At 41.7% G+C, this 23205-nt stretch overlaps 4 protein-coding genes, 1 long non-coding RNA gene and 1 other non-coding gene across 7 annotated transcripts; 4 read left to right on the top strand and 2 right to left on the bottom strand.

Annotated features, from left to right (window-relative positions):
* The first annotated feature begins 1350 nt into the window (after nt 1–1350).
* Nucleotides 1351–3682, top strand: LOC116922413 (heat shock 70 kDa protein 14). Its single transcript, XM_032928777.2, has 10 exons — nt 1351–1554; nt 1619–1699; nt 1767–2004; nt 2061–2262; nt 2339–2497; nt 2558–2816; nt 2872–3087; nt 3155–3301; nt 3365–3423; nt 3482–3682. The coding sequence occupies exons 1-10, from the start codon at nt 1495–1497 to the stop codon at nt 3564–3566; spliced, it is 1506 nt and encodes a 501-aa protein (XP_032784668.2). The 5' UTR covers nt 1351–1494; the 3' UTR covers nt 3567–3682.
* LOC116922414 (ubiquitin carboxyl-terminal hydrolase 17-like protein 6) lies at nt 3450–6009 on the bottom strand. The gene is made up of 8 exons (XM_032928778.2): nt 5710–6009; nt 5500–5643; nt 4889–5428; nt 4627–4818; nt 4391–4570; nt 4147–4329; nt 3917–4089; nt 3450–3854 (listed from the first exon to the last, which is right to left on the bottom strand). Exons 1-8 carry the CDS (start codon nt 5802–5804, stop codon nt 3700–3702), a joined length of 1662 nt encoding a protein of 553 aa, XP_032784669.2. The 5' UTR covers nt 5805–6009; the 3' UTR covers nt 3450–3699.
* Nucleotides 6010–6039: 30 nt separating this feature from the next.
* LOC116933596 (MAP kinase-interacting serine/threonine-protein kinase 1) lies at nt 6040–14634 on the top strand. 2 transcript variants are annotated; one of them, XM_045174253.1, is made up of 6 exons: nt 6040–6144; nt 7746–8078; nt 11656–11790; nt 11872–11969; nt 12150–12970; nt 13054–14634. In XM_045174253.1, the coding sequence occupies exons 2-6, from the start codon at nt 7862–7864 to the stop codon at nt 13454–13456; spliced, it is 1674 nt and encodes a 557-aa protein (XP_045030188.1). In that variant the 5' UTR covers nt 6040–6144; nt 7746–7861; the 3' UTR covers nt 13457–14634. The 2 variants fall into 2 exon arrangements, with proteins under 2 accessions (XP_045030188.1, XP_045030189.1); XM_045174254.1 differs by lacking the exons at nt 6040–6144; nt 7746–8078 and adding an exon at nt 11035–11343.
* Nucleotides 9356–10867, bottom strand: LOC116922416. The gene is made up of 2 exons (XR_004394021.2): nt 9606–10867; nt 9356–9502 (listed from the first exon to the last, which is right to left on the bottom strand). It is a non-coding gene; the product is annotated as an uncharacterized LOC116922416 (long non-coding RNA).
* An 86-nt stretch (nt 14635–14720) lies between the features above and the next one.
* LOC116922420 (proteasome adapter and scaffold protein ECM29) lies at nt 14721–21701 on the top strand. The gene is made up of 22 exons (XM_032928779.2): nt 14721–14861; nt 14966–15213; nt 15281–15546; nt 15622–15879; nt 15954–16143; nt 16199–16284; nt 16359–16437; nt 16505–16621; nt 16689–16915; nt 16977–17208; nt 17279–18109; nt 18164–18370; nt 18436–18734; nt 18803–19009; nt 19087–19402; nt 19466–19590; nt 19650–19872; nt 19936–20092; nt 20162–20452; nt 20521–20853; nt 20923–21195; nt 21255–21701. The coding sequence occupies exons 1-22, from the start codon at nt 14849–14851 to the stop codon at nt 21635–21637; spliced, it is 5361 nt and encodes a 1786-aa protein (XP_032784670.2). The 5' UTR covers nt 14721–14848; the 3' UTR covers nt 21638–21701.
* Nucleotides 21702–22518: 817 nt separating this feature from the next.
* Nucleotides 22519–22602, top strand: Trnar-ucu. Its single transcript is given in 2 exon segments — nt 22519–22555; nt 22567–22602. It is a non-coding gene; the product is annotated as a tRNA-Arg (tRNA).
* Nucleotides 22603–23205: the final 603 nt, after the last annotated feature.

Raw genomic sequence — 23205 nt, 5'->3', positions numbered from 1 at the left:
TAAGAATAAAACATGTACCCTGGGAGATTCGACGAATTCCATAGAATGAATAAAACACGTCGTCAACAACAACATCGAATTTTCTCGACAGCGTTGGCCATGGGATCGAGAGACGATTCTTATCATTGAGTAAGGTCATTTAAAAAATCAGTCTCGCCCCGTCGAACTTTTAGGTCTATTTATTTTTTAACCACAACATCCTTGTTGTGTGTTTTCCTTGACGTCATGAGAACTGATTTCGATTCATTCACTTTTTTAGGTCAGAGTCATTTACTTTCAAACGAAGGCGCGTGTTCATTTCAGGTCCATTATGTGGATACAAAACAATAGTTCATTGATCTCTACTTTAACAACTTAACCAACAATACCAGTCGTGTAAATAATGGATGTGGTGCAGGCCCACAAATTAATTTTTGTTATTTCTATTTGGATTTATTAGGGCGTGGGTCATAATGCACTTTTATCGTACGTTAAATTGAAATGACCTACCCCAAGTCAACGATGTCTCGTTCATGGATTGACACTATCTCAACATCTGATAAACATTGGAGACTAAACTTTCTCTTTTGGAGGCCTGCAGAACATTGGAGCAGCAAAGCCTACTACCCTAAAAGACCCTCATATTCCAAGTTCTTTTCCCCTAATCTACATGAAAGATTGTTCGTTTTTTTCCCCTGTTGCATCCTTATTGGCGTCGATCCTTGACACATCCTGTTCTTGATGAATGTGACGTGATTTGAAGAATTTCTAAGATAAACTTGAAGACGAATACTGGGTCAAAGAAAATGCGAAAAGAGAAAAGTTTTCCACAAGATGTCTTGAGAATGAAGAGCAAATTACACATGAGACGTTATTTTTTGGTGGCAATCTCATGTTGATTGTGCCAATTTAGCTACCCAATTTAGAGAAAACTGAAAATGAATTTTTCTGAATATGCTGCTTTTCTACTCATTAACAATAGATCCCGGGCTGGGTCAACATTTCCATTCGCTTCAGCTGGGTGTTACTGAAGATGCAAAGAGTTCTTGTTCATTTTAGAACGCCCGAAAAAGAAAGGCTGTTGCGAAAACCGTAGCCTAATGGATGACAAAAATGGATTTTATGCACGTTCATTATTTTTTCGATTCAGGGAAACGCGAATTTCACTTGTAAAAAAAACAACTATGACTTCCAAGAGTGAAACGTGGTGTAACGTAATTTTAGAGGAAAAAATGCGGGAAAGTGACATGCACTATAACGAACCCACCTACGTGAATTAACAGAAATAAAATTTTTATTATTTTTTAAATTATTTTTTTACGTTTTTAGGATTTGTGTCTACGAACGCGCCGGTCAGGCGACGGTCTTCTGCTAGAGCAGACGCTCGTCTTTGGTTTTCTTACTCGCGTGCACAGGCAGGCGGGATTCCCAACAGTGTGCACAACGATACATTTAAATTTCTCTTTAATCTTATCTTTTTTGGGTTTGCTTTCCAAAGGATTTGTTCTTATAAAAATGTCGGCATGTTTTGGCCTTCACGTCGGGCGTACCAACTCTTGCGTGGCAGTCTGCAAGGTGAGTTGGAGTTCGAAAGAAATTCTATCCATGTTGATATCTTAATGGCTACTCTTTTCTATAGGATAGTAAATCTGATGTCGTAGCTAACGATGCCGGTGATCGTGTCACGCCGTCCATCGTCTCATTCTCTTCTGAAGAGATTGTAAGTTCACATGATAAAGATGAAGACAGTTTCCCGTTTTCATATCTGACTAATCAATGCATTACAGGCTGTTGGTCTGCCTGCCAAACAAGGTCTTTTTAGAAACATGTCTAACAGTGTGGTCAAATGCAAAGAACTTCTATGCTGGAACGGAGAAGAAGCAGAATTGACCAAGCTCCAGTCCACATCTGTCTGCCCAGTCATCGTTAAAAACAAGAAACTGTTATATGAAGTAGAGGTGGATGAAAAGAAGAAATTCTTTTCTCCAGAAGATATCTTAGTTCATATTTACAAAAAGTTGTATGGTAAGTCCCTGTAAAATTTCCCACTGAAAAGATTAATGTCACTTTTTTATTTTCAGATATTGCTATTCACCATTCTAATGCAGTTGATGAATCCATGAAAGCTGTTGTGAGCGTTCCGCTCTCTTTTACTTCTGAACAAAGACAAGCCGTGTGGAAAGCTGCCGAAAAAGCTCGTTTTAACATATTGCAAGTCATTAGCGAGCCTGCCGCTGCCTTGCTGGCGTATGGCATCGGGCAGGCTAACAAACACGAAACTCTGTACGTATTCCCCTTATTCTAAAATAATACCATTGATCCCTAGACTGGTTATTCATTTATTTTTTCACACACAAAGTTGCTGCTTGGTGTATCGCTGTGGTGGAGCGACGCTGGATGTCTCCGTGGTGAATGTTCGTGGAGGCATGTACAGCGTTGTCTCGTCTTTGCACAGAAAGCAAGGGGGTGACAAGTTCACGGCTCTTGTAGCCAATTATCTTGCCGACGAGTTTCAAAAGTAAACTTTTACAAGTTTACATTCAGACGTCAAATAACCGACACATTTTAAACATTATAGCAAATGGAAATTGGACCCTCGAGAGAGCAAACGATCCATGTTCAAATTGATGGGTGCTGCAGAAGAGTGCAAACACGTACTATCGACGTTGAATACTGCCCACTGTTTTATTGAATCGCTTCACGAAGGAGTCGATCTTAGTGCCAATGTGTCTCGGGCTAGAATAGACATGCTTATAACTCAACTCTTCCCAGAATACATTGGACCTATTTCTGAAGCATTGACACAGGCTGGTCTGACTGCTTCCAATGTACACAAGGTATTTGGTCTCCCGCAGTACCGCAAAAAACAGAATCAATCAATTTTTCGACTAGGTGATTGTTTGTGGTGGAACGGCAAAAATGCCCAGGCTGCAACAAGCTATCCAAGAAGCTCTGCCTAATAGCGAGTTGCTCTCCAATTTGACAGCCGACGAGGTGATTGCCGTCGGGTGCAGTAACCAAGCTGCCGTGATCGGAGAACCTTGGGATACGATTTGTCAACACAAACAAGTCGCAGTGCCATCAATCAGCAAAAGCATTTCAGTGCGCGTAAGTTGAAAAAACACAAAATTGTTTATTGTATTATATAACTTGGTGTATTGGCAATGAATAACAGTGCGGAGACGAAGACGAGAGTCAAACAACGATGGTATTTTCTGCTCAAACGCCACTGTCGTCTCGCTTTTCTCTGCCTGTCCCACTAGGCAAGAAGCATAATGTCGCCAATCTTGACGTCTTTGAAGAAACTGAGCTTGTTGCAAAGGTAACATAGTATTTTACTTTTTTCTTTAAAGACGATGTAGCAATAATTGTTCAATTTTGGCAGCTAACTTTAAACAACTTACCAGAAGCGCCCAGCGTGGCTGCCAATTTTCATCTTTCCAGGTTTAATAGGATAATGATTTCCCTCGTTTTCTGGGTTTAACAATTGTTCTTATTGCAGTGACGGATCTCTGCACGTGACACTAACAGAAAAAATAACAGGTGTCACTACGGCAGCGACAATTGGAACTACTATCTTGGCATGACTAAACAAAAAGTGAGGCACAGGCTGAAACATTGAAATCATATGGCTCGAGGATAATTGCAACACAGTTGACTACTGAATCCTATCACATTCGATCAATAAACAAAAGAAAACGCATTTAATGCCTGGAACGCTCATTCGTCTGGTGACTGGTGGATGTAAAAATAAACATAAGCTGGGTCTCCGTCAATAGACTGGATTTCATCCACGAGAGATACAGTTAGGATAGACGTATCGTTGTAGTAGCGCCATTCGCCATCTTCACAATATACGTGCGAAACATAGTGACCTGTAGAGACAAAACATACATCGCAATTCCGTGGACAGACTAGAAAAAAATAATAATAATACCGAAATGTTTTGACTCTCCAACGTGAACAATCTGTGCAGCTAATGCATATTGACTGGGCAGGACATCTTCGACATTTTCCATGAACCGCCGAACATCCAGCAGTCTGGGTGGGACGATATGTTTGGCAAGCTTTGCATCTTTAGAAAAGCGGTTTACCGACATAATCAGCTTGCTGTAAATAGAAGTAAAGATCATAGACCCTTGAGAAACTTGTTAATAGGAATTAAACCTTGGCAGAGTTCTGAATTTCGAGCTTATTTTCATGCTGGTTGCTTGGCAATTACTGCATGCCAGGTCACGTTCTTCTTCCGCCATATAAGCTTCCAAACATTGCTCTAAGTCACACGAACTTTCAGAGAACGGTAGGCATATGGAAGTGTTTTTCTGGATGTTTTTCTTTTTCTTCCCGCATCTTAGAAATTGTAGACATAAGTTTCGGCCAAACGAGGTAACGAAATTGCATGATTATTTACTTGACGCAGTGATATACTTCAATCATTTCACACTGGAAGTGCGACTCAACTGGATTTGCCGGTCCAGGTGGCAGCGCCGATTTCAAGTGTTCGATGAGCCGTACAAGGAATTCATTGGCATCTTGCTGTTCTCGAACTAAGTAGCTCGGATGTAGCGTCCATAGATTTTCAACAAAATTCCTACGGAAGTTGAGGGAAAATGATTTGTTTTGGCGCATAATATTCGCTATACTCACTGGGTACTAACGTTGACTGCATGTGAAAGGCCCGTTTTCCGTGCAGCTATTATTTGGGCAAACAAACCCGAAAAATATGGCAAATCTTCCACCTGTTTAAAAGCACTGACGAGATCGTCCGTAAATCCAGGCAAAGCAAATAAAACTTGAAGGGTCGCATTGACGTAACACGTGTTTCCAAAATTTTTAAGACTGTAATCAAAATTTGATTTTAAAACCATTTTCATTTGTACAATATATTCAAAAACAACAATGGACATACCCGATTTCGTAAGGCAGAAAAGACTGGGATGAAAAACTCCGGCTTCTAGTAATAACTGACGGGCCAGGTTGAGGGAAAGGGCTGTCAGGTTCATCATGTGGTTGGTCAAGGTTCACAAGCTTGGGAATGTTGGAAACTCGTTTATTTTCAACAGGTGTCGGTGAGCGGGCAATTGGGCTGACTCGATTATTTCCACCATAAAAGGATTTAACAGGAAAAGGCTGAGTTTTAGATTCCATTGCAGAATCCAGTACTTTCTTGTCCTCCTGCTGTTGCTTCTGGGGATTTGTAGGTGAAGCTCGTTTTCGAAGATTTTTTACATTTGTCAGCTCAGTTGCAATCAGTGGCTTAGGTTTCTTCCTACCAGAAGGAGTTTTCTGAGCACTATAGGTCCAACAGCTGGATTTTTCAAACTCTAGATCAATAGGGTCTTCAAATAATGCAACAACAGGCTCAACCTCCTGTCTGGAGCAAACTTCTTTTATGCTCGGGTTTGCTGGTTTAGCTATTGACTGTACACCAACACATGTGTTTACCATCCTTTATGAGAAAAACAAAGAAATACTTCATTGGTTGTTGAGAATGATACTGTCAAGCAGAGATGGTTAAACCTGAGTTCTTCTGGAAATTGTGTCGTGTCTTCTCTGCTAACATTATGGCTAGATGTAGATCTCAAGTTATAAAGGTGTGAATTTGGTATCCAGAAACTAACACTATTCAGTTCTTGATGAGGCAGATGTTTATCTTCTTTAGATCTAAAGAATATATTATATAAAATAAATTCTATTGAGATTCATAAAGATTCACATATGAATACTTACAATGATGCTGCGCTTATGTTCCTTTTAAGATTATCGAACAAAATTTCACTCGTTTTCTTCGGATCCCTTTGAAAAGAGGAAACGTAACCTGGCATTTCATGAAGACATGGAAATTGAATTCAAAAACCACATGTAGTGCAGACTGATTGCTGCCATGAAACAACACAGCGTTGCGAGTTTGTATATACCACCAGAGTTTTTCTTTCTTTTTTCTTCTTCAAAATGTAAACTTCAGTTGGAATTGAATAGGTGACATTTACAATAAGGAGAATAACAAAAAAAGAGAAAAACATCCAACTTTATATATCGATGAATTTTATATCGATTTTTCCCGCAATCGTTAAGTCACGTATAGAGCCGCTGCTTCTTTGTAAAAGGCTTAGCAGTGGCCAGAGTAGAAGAATCGGCGGTGGCGTGATCGGGCGAGTCTGCAAGGTGAGTGTTATTATTGTTATCACAACTGTTTTCTGTCAACAAAAACAACCTTAATTGTGCTGGCAACAGATAGCCTAGGGGAGTGAGAACGCATTTGGTCAGTTGTCATCAACTTAATTGATGACATTTGCATCTCTTTTATTGATGGAATAGACAGTGGCGTCGATGCTGGAGGGACGCCTTTTCGGTAAACAAAGAGATCCTGACAAGTCTGCGCACAAGGCCAGGCATATTCGCTATCGGGAATGAAATGTTATTGTTTAGGCGACGATGTCCGTGACATCGTAGTCTAGGTGTGCCTCTAGTTAGTTGAAGGTTCATTGGCACCTTATGGCTTTCTTTTTTTTTTTTTCTTTAACTGAAACTTGCATATTTTTTCCCGGTTTTTTATGGGGTTCTCCCGTAATTCACAAAACCAGACTAGAATTTTTGCTTGTCGCGTTGTTGCAATATTGGATATTACTGAAGCCTTGCAAGTGGTACCTATCATATTAAATATTGACTTATTTTTCTTTTGCGCTCGATGTTCACAAGTAGCGAAATTAGGCCTCGTATGGTCATTGACTCTCATTTTGGTAAATTCGAACGCCTCAGCTCACCTATCAAGTTCTCACGGAGATTCGTGTCTCAGTGGGTTCGACAACGTGAGGTGTGCAGCACACGAATCGGGAGACATGTAATAAAAAAAATTAAATTACAAAAAAAAAAGAGAAACAAAAGCCGTGACCCATATTACGGTCATTCGTCTGATACACAGCCGGTGTCGCATGTTTCTTGTAAAGCCTTTGGCTTCTTCTCCGTCTTGGGCGTTATGCAGAGGTTGTTTTCTACGACCGTTAGATGGCATCTCGAATGTTTAGGAATTTACGCAGCAGCGTCGGCCGGGTTCTCGATTGTTCTCGTTTCGGCTCGCACTTTCAGAAGCTATTATTGTTGTGGTTTCTTGCCCTTTGGGGGGGCTACTGACAGGAATGTCCGAAGATTATACAATCAACAAAAAATATGATCTCGGGTTAAAAGGAAGAAAGTAGATGACATCCATGTTTATTGTAGAACCTGATTGCCATACTAATCTTTAACGAATTTCGCAACGGCGAATGGCGTCTCAGAGTGCGACTATATGAGAAAATTAGGAGTGCATAGTCCCGCTGAACTGAGTTCAGTGTTTTGGTCTACACAGATCGAGGCCACTGCTTTTGCGCTATCAGATACCCCCAAAATTGACATTTTCAAAGTGCGGAAGATTTGATTTCAAACTGTAATCACTCAAAAATGCCGAGTATGGGGTAGGGTTTTCTAAGAAATGTCCACTTTTTGACGCGTAGTTTGCAACTTGTCGTGACGAGACAATGCAAGCACGAAAACAACAATAGAGAGAAAAACAAAACAATTTTTAATACAACAAAAAAACGGGTGTGTGTAAAACCGGTCAGGCCGACCTTCCAAAATTCCGTTTAAATGGTGCAGTGTGTGCAACATTAAACCCTTTCTCCGGTTGCAATATTCTTCGGGGCACTCTTAAGGGCTTATTCCTTAAATCTTTGAGATATAGAAAACCAAAACGAAACAATAAAAATCCATTGTTTTGCATCTGTTTCCAGGGATCAGGCGTCTGTTGATCCAAGTTGCTGCTGCCGACTCGCGATTATTTTTTTTTTGTGTTTCAAAAAAAAAAAAAAAAAAATTGTTTTGGTTTGGAAGAGCAAAATCCGGAAATATGGATGAAAATACCAACGAGAGCCAGCGGATGCGTCATCAATCGGTGAGATTTGCTGCCGGCGAAAGCTCGTCGACGACGTCATCATCTCAGCTTCTCTACTCTCCGCGCTGCATGCCCATCAAATCGGCGCTGAAACATTCCTCCTCCTCTTCTTCGGCTGCGTCCGGATCAACCGATTCGGGATTCGCTGGCTCCGCTTTTGCCGACAACGAAGGTTAGCTTTTTATTTTCTCTCTCTTTTATGAGACAAAATATCGTCATCGTGATGGATTGCACGGCACCTGTTGTTGTTGTTGTTGGTGCTCGCAACCAATTTGGTCAAGCGAAATTATGCGCTGCTTGCTGGAAGCCAAAGTCTGTGTGTGAGAGTAAATTCCTTATTCGGTAGGTTGCCAAGGGCGTTTCAAAGTCATTATTAGGCAAAGACGTGAAACAACTTAAATCTGTAATCTTTTTTTTTTTAAAAAAAGGGGAAAATTCTTGATTTTTCTCAAGAAAAATAACCTCAGGCTGTTAAGCAACAAGTGGATCACAAGAGCGACGAGTCCGCGGTTATACTAAAAGGAAAAAGACGGAAGAGAAAGAAGGTGACCTTCACCAACTGGTGGCGAATAAAACGGGGAGAAAAATATCACATGAATGAAAGAAAAGAGGGAAAAAAAAATTTATATTGCGTAGAAAGTAAAAGAAGAGTTTAAGCAAAAAAAGACGGTGAAGGTTAAATTTTCGTGTACGCCATCATCGTAGTTCGTAAAAGCCCTTCCGGCTGCCGTTGCTCTTCAAACGTCCTACTCCCGCAGACTTCGCGTAATCGCCAATTTTTCCCTCCTTTTTTTTTTATTTTTATTCTACTGCCCGAAAGACAAAAAAAAAAAAAAAAAGGCCTCGACCAAAATCGGAAGATTTCGCCGTTGGGCTTTTTTTCGATAACGTAACATTCGAGTAGAGCATCAGGGCAATTAAGTTATGTCACCGTTTGGCTCTGGCGATGATGAAACGTGTTGATGCCAAAAATTCTTCGCACTCGATAAAAAAAAAAAAAAAACTAAAAATAATCTGCGCAGACATAGAGGCAACTGCGCCAAACGTCCTCTACCACCTTTCACGCCAAACAATTTAGAACAAGACTGCAAACAAATTGGCAAAGTTAGAAATAAAAATTCCTTTGAAATTGTTTTGACCCCCCCCCTTTTTTTTTACCTTCGGCTCTGCTGCGAGTTATGGGGCATGGCAACTGTCAATTTTCTTTTTTTTTTTTTTTTTACATCACTGAATCATTGACATGCGGCGGGTCATCCCATATAGTCACACGTGTTTTTAATAATACGCTTTTAGATGCGATACACATGGATAATGTGACTCATTTTGATTAGACACACGCTGTGTGCTGTCGCGAGATGTGGTTCGGGCCGCGTGACAGCTGTGTCGAGTCATCTGAATTTTTTTTTTTTTTTAAAGGAGCGACCTTGTATTTAATGTTTTGCACGAATATTTAAACAAGCTGATTAAGTGTATTTTTATTCTCCCTTTGCATTTTCCGTTTCCTATCGGTTAGATTTTGCCTCTAGCTTTTCGACGTCCTTTCAACGTTTTTACCAGACGATCACGTGACATTTTCTCAGTCTCCTCTTTACGCCCCTATAACATACCCGCCAACCAACAAAAAAAAAAAAAATGGCGTCAAGAGACCTTGGTCAACTAATCGTTTAGCAAAAAAAAAAAAATAAATAGAAAAACTTACCTCCATTCCGCAGACGAAAAGACGTGAAAATTTATGATGTTAGCCAAACTGCGCAGTTTCTAAGCCTTTTTCGCGCCACGCAGTCAGCTGTGTTGTTTTTGTGTGTGTTCATCTGCTGCGGACAGGAATTAGGTTTTTTTTTTTTAAAGTTGTATACACAATGCGCATGCGCAACAGTCAAGGAATGGGACCGGAACTCGTCGATACGGCCATCTTATCCAAGATGGCTGCGCCCATGCACACCGCCCGCCTTGCTTCTAAAAAACAAAGGGAAACAAAGGTGGGGTATACGTGTCTGTGTTCACGTTGGAAAGCCACGCGTTTTGTTTTTGTTCGCGTCTCGGTTGGCACCGAGTGTGTGTTAGGGATAGAGAGAGAGAGAGAGAGTTTCATATGAGGAGACTGAAATAACTACCATCCCGCGCCATTGCTTCTTTTGCTTATTCGATAACGACTGCAAACCAAAATGGTGGCGATTAGATAACCTCTTTTTTTTTGTTTTTGTTTTTTATTCCGTTGTTTTTGAGTTGGAAATGACAGTTCACCTGAGGTCCTTGGGGTTTTCTGGAGAGTGGGACATGTTTTTGTTGGTGTGGTAACCGAATATGACACAATGAGATAATGCGTGATGTACAACTTTATTTTTTAAATTTCATCAGTCGTTTACAATGAGATAATGTCTGATGTAAATGAAATTTTGAATTTCATCAGTCGTCATTAAGTGCGTTTTGTTATTCGTTGAAGGTGAATTCAAAGTCGTCATATCAGACACCGGACCTCTTCTGGTCCGGTGATCCACACGCCAGGGAATTTATTATATTTTTTTTTTTCGTTAAAAAAAAGGGGGTGGTAGAGATTTCAGGAAACTGGAAGACCCAGACAAATCTCGTTATTTAAAAGGAAACAAAAAAGGAAAAAAAAAACAAAGAAATAGTTCGAAAAAGGCGTAAGCGATTGGTTCTTTCCACGAAAGCCAAAACATTTTAGTCATTATCGGAATCCCAGTTTTAGAATCTGCGCCAATACAACAAAGAATGGGCCGACTCCTAGAAGAAAATGAAATAGCATTTAGTTTAATGCGACCCTAAAACGACATGTAAGAAGAGAACGGGTAAGATAAAATCTTGTTTTTCTTTATGTTGTTTTGGTTGTTTCGCTTCGGTGGAACACCAGAGGGCTAAAACCACGTTTTCGTCTCCGCCATGATGGTTGGAAGTGCGCAGTTTTTCAAGGCAATAAAATACACACACTGTAGAGATGTCGCTACTATCGCTGCTTTGGGGCATATCGTATGATGTGGTTTAGGTCCACCCTTCCTGTCTAAGCTCCTCCCTCTCCGTCGTGCGGGCACGCAGTGGGAACAGCAACGACAGGGGAAGGGTAGGACTGATATATAGAGGACCCAGGTAGAGCCTCGTGTTTGTGTGAGCGTTAGTATTAGTCCGGCATGCGAGAGAAGCGGGTGAAGAAGACGAACGCGAGGCGTCCACCACTAACAAACATTGTCGACAGTAGACGGGCTAATTGCTGGCTTATCTTGTAGTCGATAAGAGGCTGTTGTTCGATTCAAAATCATCTTGTGTCATTGAAAGAAAAAGAAGTTAGAATTTAAGGGAAAACTAGTATCAATGAGCTACGATTCTTATTCAGCCCACAATTCAGTGCCGCCGAATTCCTTTGTTATCGAAATCAGCTGTGAAGATGGTGGAAAAATACGGCGACGATAGTTCAGACAATGGTAAGAATGTTTCCGTCCACGTCATAATGCCGCCTGTGTGCTATTGATTGTTGCCAAGATGGGGCGTTAGCCACCGTCGGTTTTTTTTTTCTTGTTTTTTTTGGCAGAGTTGTTGTTGTGCACTAGAATTTTCTAGCTCCCTCCTATAACGCCATCTTTCCCCATGTAAAGGAAAACCGGGTTTGGAGGTGACTGACCCTAGTGTCTGTGTTTGATTTATGTGTTCGTTTTGATTCGCGTGTTAAATTTAGCCGACTTGGCATTGACCGATATTGTGATGGGTCTCTAATGACAAATGTTTATTGCGTGCAGGCGAAGGCGAGAATGATATGGTCGTGTTGGATGCGGATCGCCAATCGGCCATTCTGCGTCAGAAGGAAGAAGCCAAGAAGCGCCGAAGGAAGAAGAAGCGGACCGGATCCAGCCTCTTCGCCTCAACTTTTAAGGGTAAAAAAAAAATAATAATATCTTGTTGCTATGCAAAAACCGGCTAGAGTCTAAATTTATATTTTAAAAAATAATAAATAGAGCTCTACAAACTGACGGGCGAGTTTTTGGGGCAAGGCGCTTACGCCTCGGTTCAAACCTGTGTCAACATTTGGACTGATGTCGAGTACGCAGTCAAGGTAAATCTTTCTTAATGTAATTTTACACTTATGGGCATTTGAAGAAGAAAAAAAAAAAAAGGAACAAAACTGGTTATTGACCCCCATATCCTTGACATGGGTTGTATTTTCCAAAAGTGAAAGTTGGAACCTAATTTTTTTGTGTGTGTTGCTGTTGGCTGTTTTTTCGTGTATGTGCAGATAATTGAAAAAGTGCCGGGGCATAGCCGCGATCGCGTTTTTAAAGAAGTGGAAACGTTCCACCACTGCCAGGGACATCCCAACATCATCCAATTGATCGAATTTTTCGAGGAGGAAGATCGCTTCTATTTGGTCTTTGAAAAGATTTTGGGTGGCCCATTGCTGTCGCACATTCAACGACGCATTCACTTCACCGAACACGAAGCCAGTTTGGTGCTTCGTGATTTGGCTGCCGGCCTGCAATTCCTGCATAAGAAGGGCATTGCTCACCGAGACCTCAAGCCGGAAAATATCCTTTGCGTCTATCCCGACCGTCTGACGCCGGTCAAGATCTGTGATTTCGATCTCGGTTCGGGCATCAAGTTCAACTCGAACCTCAACTCGCCCATCTCTACGCCGGAACTTCTTACTCCGGTGGGCAGTGCCGAATTCATGGCGCCCGAAGTTGTTGATGCTTTCGTCGGCCACGTTATCAACGGCTACGATAAGCGATGCGACTTGTGGTCGCTCGGCATCGTCATGTACATCTTGCTTTGCGGCTATCCCCCATTCTACGGCCATTGTGGGGCCGATTGCGGATGGGAACGTGGTGAAGCGTGCCAATCGTGCCAGGGTTTGCTATTTACCAGCATTCAAGAGGGACGTTATGAATTTCCCGAACGCGAATGGGCTCACATTTCGCATGAGGCCAAAGAGCTCATCCGCGGACTGTTGGTGAAAGAGGCGCCACGTCGTCTGTCGGCTCAATCTGTGCTCGAGCATCCATGGGTCAAGAATGGTGGCCCGCGTACTCCTTTAATTACTCCGCAAGTCATTCGCAGGTATTTTTTAAAAGTCTCTTTTCTAATTATAGCGTTGTGTGTTTTTCATTTGTGAAATTTTTGTTTAAAAAAATAATAAATAGGAACAATAGTGCCCGGGAATTGTCGGTGTTTGCAGAGAGCGCCATGGCCGTCAAACGGGTGGTAATGCAACATTTCAGCATGAATTTGACCTTGGAAGCGAGACTGAGGAGTCTGGATGAAGATTCTGGTTTGGGCCAGGAAACCGAAGTCATCGAGATGGATGTCGACAGTCAGTCGGTGGAGGACGATACCATTCAATTCGGTCACTTGTCTCTCGATTCGGAGAATGTGGTCGTTCCCGTCAAATCGTCAATGAGTAGCGCGTCGATGGACCACTCTGCACGCGGGGAATCGCGCAAGAAAGTTACGTTCGGTTTGGCTCCGCCTACCGGCTCACGATTGGCTCAGAGACGTTTAAAGTCGTGTCTTAGTCTGGACGCTCTGACTCCCAACGGCAATTAAAGACAACTTTGACTGTCCCACCTTGTCTACGTCTACAACAACAACAACAAAAAAAAAACCATGATAATTTTGCGTATGACTTCTCTCCCTCCCGTCTCTTACCAATGTTTCAGTTATTTCTTTTTTTTTTTCGTCTATTGCTTCCATCACCCACAAAAAACTAAACAAAAAAAAAAAAAATAACTACTTTTGTAAATATTTTGTAAATATGAAAAAACAACAAAAAAAAAACAACTTTAATTGAGCTTTTTTAGTTTGATCGTTTTTCCACATGGTATATCGTTTGGCGGAAAAGACAAAAAAAAATTCATTCTTAGTCCTCGTTTTTTACCGTCCAATTGAATGGAAACCACAAAATGCAAAGTTTCTTCCTTTTCCCTCCCCTTTCCCCACGAGTGACTCAGGTTTCAATTGGCTCGGACGATAAGGGGGTTTAAATTTGTGTGTGAACATTGGACATAATTAATCTTTTAACAGTAGTAGGTTGTAGGCTCGGCCATATATTTTCCTCTTTTTCTATTTTGATATATCGGGTCATGATTCATATCCCCCGCCTAACTTTTGGTGTTGGTCCGGTGCGATTTCCGACTTTCCTTCTTCCTACCCCGACAGTTACGCGGTTTATTATGTAGCCAATCGTTTTCTTATTTTTCTCTATTTTTGGGCAAAAAAAACAAAACAAAAACATAATTCATCATATTGATATATTTTAATCACGTTCCCGGTTTTCTCTGTGTAACTGTCGAAGAGGCTGTTGTTAACACGACATCAACGTGATATATCTACAAATGGGTGATTGGATTATAACGAACGCGGGAGTTTCGGGTTGGCTTTTTTTCCTGTTTTTTTTCCTTGAATCTTTGAAAAAACGAATGTACGCTTGTCATAGTGTGTGCGTGTTGTACACCTCCGAGTACAAAAGTGACTTAAAAGTTTTTCCATTGCATGGTGACCATCACGAGATGCGAAACGGAAGGTGTAAGATGTGATGATTCTTCCTCGAATTGGCATGTTCTATTATAACATCTTTCTGTTGATGTCACGTATGATGATCATATGTTCCCCAGTTTCTCCATGTGTCCTTCTGGGAGAAGACACTACTGGTCTTGAAATCGAGATCCTATTTAAAGCAACAAAAATGTAAAAAGACGTAAAAATACAATTGGATTTCAAACTCACTGTTTTTTAAGTTGTATGCTCTTTACCGTTACCGCTATTCGTGTGATAATAAATGCAATTCGGGCGATTTTTGCTGCGCAGCCTGCGCGTAGTACAATGGGAGGCATGATTGTTTCACTGTAGAACTACTGCAGCAAGACTGCATTGGCTTTATTTTGGACACTGTCATCGTTCGGCAAGGCAAGCTGGTCTAGAAAGTCAATTTTCATAGCCATGGACGATTTGGGTAAGTTTCACTTGCTGCTATTTTAAATAAATGGTCACTTAAAATTTAACAGCTCAATCAGCTGGGACAAAGAAGGTGATTCAGACGTGTAATTTTTATTTCAGCGCTACTCGAACGCGTATTTCTTCGAGTTGGTAGCGCAGATACCGACGAGAAATTGGAAGCTGTCATCTTAAAGTTTCTCTGTCCCGTTTTGCTCAAATTAACCAGTACTGAAGAAAATGTTAGGAAAAAAGTGATGGAATTGCTGGTCCATTTCAACAAACGTGTCAAAAGCCGTCCAAATCTCCAGCTGCCAGTTGTTGATTTGATGAATCTTTATCAAGATCCTTCCTGTTCAATCTTTTTATCGGTAAATCCGTTCATTTGTAAGTGGCCCACTTCTCCTGGGTGATTAATCCTTCTGAGATTTTCGACAGAATTTTGCAATCATCTATATAAAAATGGGCTTCCCTCGGTTGGACGTGGCAAGACAGGCAGAATTGCTGCCTCAGCTTTTCAACAGTATTCATGGAAAACCTTTACAGCATCAGGACAGTCTGCTATTCATTGCCCTCCCAGCCCTAGCACATGCAAACCTTTCCACAGAGGTATTGAAGCAGCCATACCTCTTCCTTCAAGAGAAGGTGGAACTTGCTAAATACATTAGAGACTTTTTTCTTGATATCGTGTTGTTGCCATATGGGTAAGTAGATTTTTAAATCACACCTTTATTTCAACCTAACCGCCTTTTTAATCAACCTATTCATTATGGTTTCAGATTAGTCCACCCCAGCGCAAATCCAACGACTCCTTCCAATCCTCCGCCGGGGATGAGCGAATATGGCTGGAAAAGATCACTTGGGGAGGTTCAGCTTAAGGCAGAACAGCTGGAAGAAACAAAACTTGGAATTGTCAAGTTCGTTTCAAGTGGAATTTTCGGCGAACAAAATATCGTTCCGCATTTGGTTGTTGCAGCAGCCGATACGCGTTTCAGCGTAGCCAATGCGGCCGATAGTGCCCTTAAGAGGATTGGCGGGTTGGTACTAACGCTTCAGTTATTTTGGGGGTTTTAATATTTATATCTTTTCGCGTTTTTTCAATCTTTTTCAGAACTGTTGACTGGAACGATGTAGCTGTGATAACCGTGTTGTATCAGCTTTTCCTAGGCACGCGTAATTCAAAAGAAAACATTAAACCGGAATTTCGGCGCGTTCCCGCTTGCACTCGTCTACGACTCAAATTATTTACCTATCTAATTCGGTCACGCGAAGCCAGCACACAATTCCCTGCTTGTATTCAAGTAAATTGAAATTCGCATAAAATTTTGCCAGTATTGAATATCAATTTCTTTGCAGTTAACATTCGAAGGGCTTTTCGGAGAGAATTCAAACGCTAAATTGAAGGTCATGGCGCTCCAGTTTCTTCATCAGATGCTTTCCAAGTCAGTTTGCGTGTGTTAAAAAAGAACTCGGTGGTTAACTATATTGATGTTATCTTCTTTATTTCACTTTATAGCTGTCCAGTATCTCGTCTTTCACCGATATCTCCCGTATTGATTTCTGGTTTAATGAAAATAATCAACGACACACAGGGGGTCAGCAAATCCTGTTATACGTAAACCCCCTATACATTGCATAAATAGTCGTATCATTCTAATTTAGGAATCGAAACTTCGTGGATCAGCTTTAGTTGCCTTGGGCAAGCTCGGTCAAAAGCTACCCGAAGCTGTAACCAAAGATATGGCAATCATCCAAATGCTCTTTAATGCCATGGAAACGGTACCCAGCTTCTTTCTTTTCTCTCCTCTCCTCATTGGACAGCATTCTTTTCATTTCTGATCAATAGGAAGAGCCCGAGACGAGAATGGCCGTTCAGGAAGCTCTTTCCATCATGCTACCGGCATTTAAACATCTAAGCAGCTCAAATGCTGCTATACTGGAAGCCTTGCTGGCGACTTCATTAGAATCCCAACAACATCTTTTGCGGCTTATTGCCGTTCAATACGCTGGTGGAATATTTCATCCAACTCACGTTACCTCTCGCTATCTGCTTCTCCTCGCCGCCGGAGACCCGTATGCAACGGCATTTAAATGTCATAGATTGTATTATTGACCAGTGATTCAAATGTCATAGGAAGGAAGAGGTCAAATCAGAGGCTATGAAATTGCTTTACTCCAATCTTCCTAAATCGGCTGAAACTTACGATACGGAATCGATGGAAGTCGATCAAAACGAAAAATGGCTACCTGATTTCATTGAGATGGTTCTGTGCATCTCGGAAAAAGCATCCACCCGAATGAAAAGCCGCAGTGCCGTAACTTATGGAACCCGTACACTTCCGTTTGAACTTGCCGCGTACTCTGAGGTGAAACACAATTAATCATCAATTGAATTACGTATTTGTAACGTTTTTTCATTGACATTTTTGTTCAAAGATGCTTTCATATTTAAGGCTATGCTTGGCAAACAGCGCGTTGTTGACTCCCTCGCTGGAGCTCTTAAACGAACCCGAACTGATCAGTTCTGCAGCTCGCCATTACATTGAAAAACTCGTTAGCGAAAATGGACCAGTGACAGCTTATCTTGATCTCGCATTAGAATTGCTGGCCGCAAATCCATCGAAAATTCCGCTTCAGTGCGTCCTCGAAGTCGTGGCCGGAGTTCCAAAGCTGTCGGCCGTCTTGCTCTCGAAACTTGACATGTTCAAAACACTGCAGCATCATAACAAGGAGGATGTTCGTGAAATGATTGCCCAGATAATTGCTGTCATTGTCTGTGAAAGTTATGACACTCTCCAGGTTGACGCATTGATTCACGATCTTTGCCGCAACCTCAAAGACAAACCGCTGGAACAACAGCACGGATTCATCTTGACTTTGGGCTATACCGTCGGCCGAATCGTCCGCAATCATTTATCTGGGACTGGTAACCGCATGGAGCTGGAGAAGAGTTGCCGCTCTCAACTGTCACCACGACTCTCAACCGCCACATCCTTGGTGATTGATTTTCTTTTTGAATCACCACATCCGATGACGTTGAGCGCCGCTTGCTTGGCTGTCGGTGAAATGGGTCGTTGTGGTCCACTGCTCGATTCCACCGGCGACTCTTCTCGTGCCGTAGACAAGCTGCTCGGTGTCGTTGGTGATGCAAAAATCAACGGAAGAATTCGAGAGAAAGCTGCCCTCGCAGCTGGTTATCTCTCGCTTGGCGAACTCGAATATCCTCGTCGAAAATACATTATCGAACACTTCCTGACGTCTACAGAGGTAGTTCATTCTCATTCCGAATTTAGACATTCTTTACGAATTTAACATTTTCAGGAAATGAAAGATGTCGAAATTCAATTCACAATCGGCGAAGCTCTAGTCTGTGCTGCTTTGGGTGTCAGTTCTCCTGAAAGTCGGGATCGATGGACGGTCAAAGAAAAAGACTTTACCGAGCCAGAAAACGCTCCTGCTCAACTAGATTTTCTGCTCGAAGAATTGTTGAACAAATATGTCTCGCATCTAAATCCTAACATAAAGCAGGTGAATATTACCCGTGATTCATGTTGGTCAAATTCATCAATCTTTTAAAATTTGATCTCTTGAAGGCTACTTCCATATGGTTATTGGCTTTAGTCAAAAGCTGCCCGCAACGGCCCGAAATGAAGGAGAGATTATTACGAATTCAACGTGCGTTCATGACTCTTTTAGCTGAAGGAGGAGATCTGGTACAGGATATAGCTTCTAAAGGGCTAGGGCTTGTCTTTGAATGCTGCACGGTGGAACAGCAGAATCTACTCGCCAGTGAATTGGTCGGTTCGTTGACCACAGATCGCCGGCCGGCTATGCAAGTCACTAAAGACACCAAAGTTTTCGAAGAAGGCAGTTTGGGAGCTAATCCATCCGGGTAAAAAACTTATAATTCATAATAATAGACATTTACATTTTAGACTATTTAATAATTTAATTAAATAGAGGCCAGTTGTCAACTTATCGAGAACTTTGTTCTTTGGCCACCGATATGAACCAACCCGATTTGATTTACAAGTTCATGCACCTGGCCAATCACAATGCTATTTGGAATTCGAAAAAAGGCGCCGCATTCGGGTTTGGTTCAATTGCCAAAAAAGCTGGGCAGCAGCTTGCTCCTCACTTGCCTGTTATTATACCGAAGCTGTACAGGTATGGAAGAAATGAAATGGAGATTACAGATTCGTGCTTTTCTTTAAATACCGAATTTGTATTGATTTATCGAAAAGGTATCAGTTCGACCCGAGCCCAAGAATTCGGCAATCGATGTCTTCCATATGGGAAGCTCTGGTTAGCGAACAGTCGAAAACCATAGACCTCTACTTTCAACCGATCCTCGACGACCTTCTCACTCACTTGACTTCCAATTTATGGCGCAATCGCGAGTCATCTTGCATGGGTTTAGCCGATCTGCTACGCGGTAGGACGCTTGAAAATGCGTTGGATAAACTCGTTCCGATTTGGAGTACCCTCTTCCGTGTAGTGGACGATATCAAAGAATCGGTTCGCAAAGCTGCTCAAACAGCACTCAGAGCCCTTAGCAAGGTAATTTACCTGTACGAAGAACTTAAAGTGATGTATACAGTTTTAATAATTAAAACATTACAGATGTGCATCAAAATGGTTGACGTTGATGCGGGTAAAGTAAACAGTAAACGCACCGTCGAACTTCTACTACCCGTTTTACTACAGGAAGGATTGACTAGTGGCGTTGAAGAGGTTCAAGCAATCACGTAAGCATTTTTTATTTATGCTTCACCATTTTTATTCATGATTTTTTTCAATACTTTAGATTGGAGACATTGATTAAAGTGGTAAAATCTGCTGGAAACTTGGTGGGAACCCATTTAGCTCCGCTGATATCCGCCTTGCTGGAAGCGACTCAAGTAGCTGAGGGTCAGAGCTTAAACTATTTGAGTGTTCGATTGGGAAACCAACTGGCCACTCAGGAAAAGCTCGATTTGGCCCGAATTTCTGCGGCCAAGAGTTCTAATCTTTATGAAACCATTCAGCACGTAATCATTTAGTGATATTAAATATTAAGTTGCACTTACTGAGAAGGTACCTTGAACAAACAGTGCATCCAGTATGTTAATCAAGATAACGCACCCGGAATCGTAGCTGCCTTGGTAGATTTGTTGAAAGGTTGCCAGGGGATTACCACTAAAGGGTGTGCAGCTCATGTTATTTGTCTTTTAACGCAACAATGCCAAAATGACATTCAACCGTTCGCAGGTAAGATAAGTGCTTACGCTTCGAATATATTTTGGTGGTAATACAACTTTCACGTTGAACCCATAACAGGAAGGCTGATGGCGGTGCTGGTTAAAGGATTAGGTGACCGAAATGTGGCGTTGAAAAAGACGTACGCAATAGCCCTGGGGCATTTGGTTCGAGTCGCCAAAGATTCAAGCGTTGTGAAATTGCTGGAAACGTTAGAAAATCGCTATTTGGAGGCAGAAGATGAAGATTCTAGATTAGCCTGCATGCACACCCTACAAGCCATGGTGCGCTATAATCCAGACGTTGTAAAAAATCATTCAAGTCAAACCGTCCCGATTGTGTTTTTGGGGAAACACACTTTCAAAACGCCCGGTAATTGCCGATTTTGCGTTTTAGTATATTTGCAACTATTAATCTTATATTCTATTTTGAATGTAAAGAGACAACGCAACTGATTCAGTCTTGGGAAGAATTGTGGATGGATATAGTGCCCGGCACGGAAGCCGGTTTGAGAATGTACTCGAATGACATTATTGGTTACCTCCAGCGTGCCATTGTGTCTCCGTCGTGGAAATTGAAATCACAATCGGCCGCAGCCATCGGATCTATGGCCAATTCTCTAAAAAGCCATTTAAATCTGACTCAGAGAGCCATCCTTTTTCGTATACTTCTCGATGGACTAGCTGGCCGTACCTGGGAAGGAAAAGAACATTTGCTTCATGCTTTAGCTTCCCTTGTTGCTACCGAAACTGTCGACGATGTTGTTCTTCGAGGTACATTTCACATCTCTTTGACACAATATTTGATGCCGTTAATAAAAAAAAAACTATTTATTGGGTTAGATGAAATCATCGGCGTAGTGCTGCGAGAGGCAAAGAAAGAAGCCCTTCCCTATCGCCGACATGCCATCCAGGCCCTTGGACAAGTGGCTGAAGCCCTCCAGTCTGATATATTTCCTGCTATTTATGAAATGCTTCAGCCACTTTTTGAAACAAAAGAAGATGAAATGGAAGAAGAAGAAAAAGAAGAAACGGCTCAACGAGAAATGCTTGATCTCCACGAGGCGGCCGTCCTAGCATTGGGAAGAGCTTTCTCGTCCGATGCAACAGCCCAAGGTATGACCGTAACGTCAATTGATTTTATCTTTTGGAAATTTGAATATTTATGGTCACAGGAAATTGCTGGAAAATGTACATGTCGTTGCTGCGAGCTGCTGCAATCAATACCACGCGCCAGGTTCAGTTGTCCATTGTCACGTCGTTGCTTCAGGTGGCTGGCCGAATGACCCCTCTTTTCCTTTCGGATTTTCTTAAAGAAGCCAATAGAATTTTGGCTCCATCGCTTGACGTGGCCAACTATTCAGCACTTAGAATTGAAGCGCTGAAAGTGCTAATAATCGTTTTAAAAAAGATCCCTGATTGTGATCCTTCTACTCAGTCGGGTTTAATGGATGTCGTTCGCGAAGTGTACTCTCTCCGAGTCGAAGAATTTCTGCGCGATACTTCCCCCGAAGTTAAATCGCGAGCAGATGAAGCTAAACGTTTGATGGCCGAGTAACTAACATTTGTCAATGGATCTGCGTAATGTTTCTAGCTGAAATACACTTGTATATTTCTGAGTATTTCCCCTGTACTGCGAAGTTGTCGACTGCTTACTTTTGGGCAAATCAACGATGAATAAGTATGTAGCTAAATCATGCAGGTTCTCAATCATCAAGAAGTTTTCAAAGTTCAAGTGTCTGTTCAAGTCAGCAAGTAGGCCTACCTGCTTCAGTCAACGAAGCTCCTGAAGATGGAAAGTCTTTTGCGACTAAAATTATTCGGGCACAGTTTTTCCTTTTTCCACCTTTCATGGTATTAGAACCAACTGTTTAACTTGTTTAACAGAAATGGTATTGCGATATTTCCGAATCCACTCCGGAATCGGTAAAACGCTGTTGGTTTACAGCGATAAATCAGGCCGTACTATCATGACGCCACTCCACTATGACCAACACACAAAGTATGGGGGAGAAGGAAAACCAACCTAAAACATTTAGCTAACCTAAAATCCTACTTGCATGTTCCTATGTTACGGTTAATTGCACTTACATTTAAGGCTGAAATTTGATCAACGTATGCATTACTAATAAAACGGTGATGGAACAACGACTCGCTGACCACACGCCCGATAAGGGACTTGAACCCTTGACCTCAGGATTAAAAGTCCCGCGCTCTACCAGCTGAGCTAACAGGGCTGATGATACCAGATACGTATAAGATGGATTTGATCTCCATGAGCCCTCTTCCAACAAAGTTTTTCTACTATTTTACGGTGTCTGTTCAAGTCGGCAAGTACCTGCTTCAGAAAATGAAGCTCCTGAAGACAGACAGGTTTTTGCGACTAAAACAATTCGGGCACAGTTTTCAACAATCATGTATGCATTCAGCATCACAACAGGTCGTGTGGCCTAACGGTTAAGGCGTCGGACTTCTATATGATCAGTTATCCGAAAATTGCGGGTTCAAGTCCCGCCACGATTACCAGCAAAATTAATTACGGCAATGTTAGCATTATCCACCTTTCATAGTATTAGAACCAACTCTTTAACTCGTTTAACAGAAATGGTATTGCGATTTTTCCGAATCCACTCCGGAATCGGTAAAACGCTGTTGGTTTACAGCGATAAATCAGGCCGTACTATCATGACGCCACTCCACTATGACCAACACACAAAGTATGGGGGAGAAGGAAAACCAACCTAAAACATTTAGCTAACCTAAAATCCTACTTGCATGTTCCTATGTTACGGTTAATTGCACTTACATTTAAGGCTGAAATTTGATCAACGTATGCATTACTAATAAAACGGTGATGGAACAACGACTCGCTGACCACACGCCCGATAAGGGACTTGAACCCTTGACCTCAGGATTAAAAGTCCCGCGCTCTACCAGCTGAGCTAACCGGGCTGATGATACTAGATACGTATATAATGGATTTGATCTCCATGAGCCCTCTTCCAACAAAGTTTTTCTACTATTTTACGGTGTCTGTTCAAGTCGGCAAGTACCTGCTTCAGAAAATGAAGCTCCTGAAGACAGACGGGTTTTTGCGACTAAAATAATTCGGGTACAGTTTTCAAC

Source organism: Daphnia magna, linkage group LG5, assembly GCF_020631705.1.
Source record: "Daphnia magna isolate NIES linkage group LG5, ASM2063170v1.1, whole genome shotgun sequence".
NCBI classification, from domain to species: domain Eukaryota; kingdom Metazoa; phylum Arthropoda; class Branchiopoda; order Diplostraca; family Daphniidae; genus Daphnia; species Daphnia magna.
Note: the sequence above shows the minus strand (reverse complement) of the source record. Positions and strands in the feature narration are given on the sequence as shown.

Coding starts and splice junctions, on each gene's coding strand:
- LOC116922413 (XM_032928777.2), top strand. CDS start 1,495: ATGTCGGCATGTTTTGGCCTTCACGTCGGGCGTACCAACTCTTGCGTG. Junction 1,700..1,766: donor CATTCTCTTCTGAAGAGATT/GTAAGTTCACAT, acceptor AATGCATTACAG/GCTGTTGGTCTGCCTGCCAA. Junction 3,424..3,481: donor GCCAATTTTCATCTTTCCAG/GTTTAATAGGAT, acceptor TTCTTATTGCAG/TGACGGATCTCTGCACGTGA.
- LOC116922420 (XM_032928779.2), top strand. Junction 16,916..16,976: donor CTCCTCGCCGCCGGAGACCC/GTATGCAACGGC, acceptor CAAATGTCATAG/GAAGGAAGAGGTCAAATCAG. Junction 19,010..19,086: donor ATTATACCGAAGCTGTACAG/GTATGGAAGAAA, acceptor TTTATCGAAAAG/GTATCAGTTCGACCCGAGCC.
- LOC116922414 (XM_032928778.2), bottom strand. CDS start 5,804: ATGCCAGGTTACGTTTCCTCTTTTCAAAGGGATCCGAAGAAAACGAGT. Junction 5,644..5,709: donor AACATAAGCGCAGCATCATT/GTAAGTATTCAT, acceptor TATATTCTTTAG/ATCTAAAGAAGATAAACATC. Junction 4,090..4,146: donor AAATTCAGAACTCTGCCAAG/GTTTAATTCCTA, acceptor TTCTATTTACAG/CAAGCTGATTATGTCGGTAA.
- LOC116933596 (XM_045174253.1), top strand. CDS start 7,862: ATGGATGAAAATACCAACGAGAGCCAGCGGATGCGTCATCAATCGGTG. Junction 8,079..11,655: donor CGCTTTTGCCGACAACGAAG/GTTAGCTTTTTA, acceptor TATTGCGTGCAG/GCGAAGGCGAGAATGATATG. Junction 12,971..13,053: donor ACTCCGCAAGTCATTCGCAG/GTATTTTTTAAA, acceptor AATAATAAATAG/GAACAATAGTGCCCGGGAAT.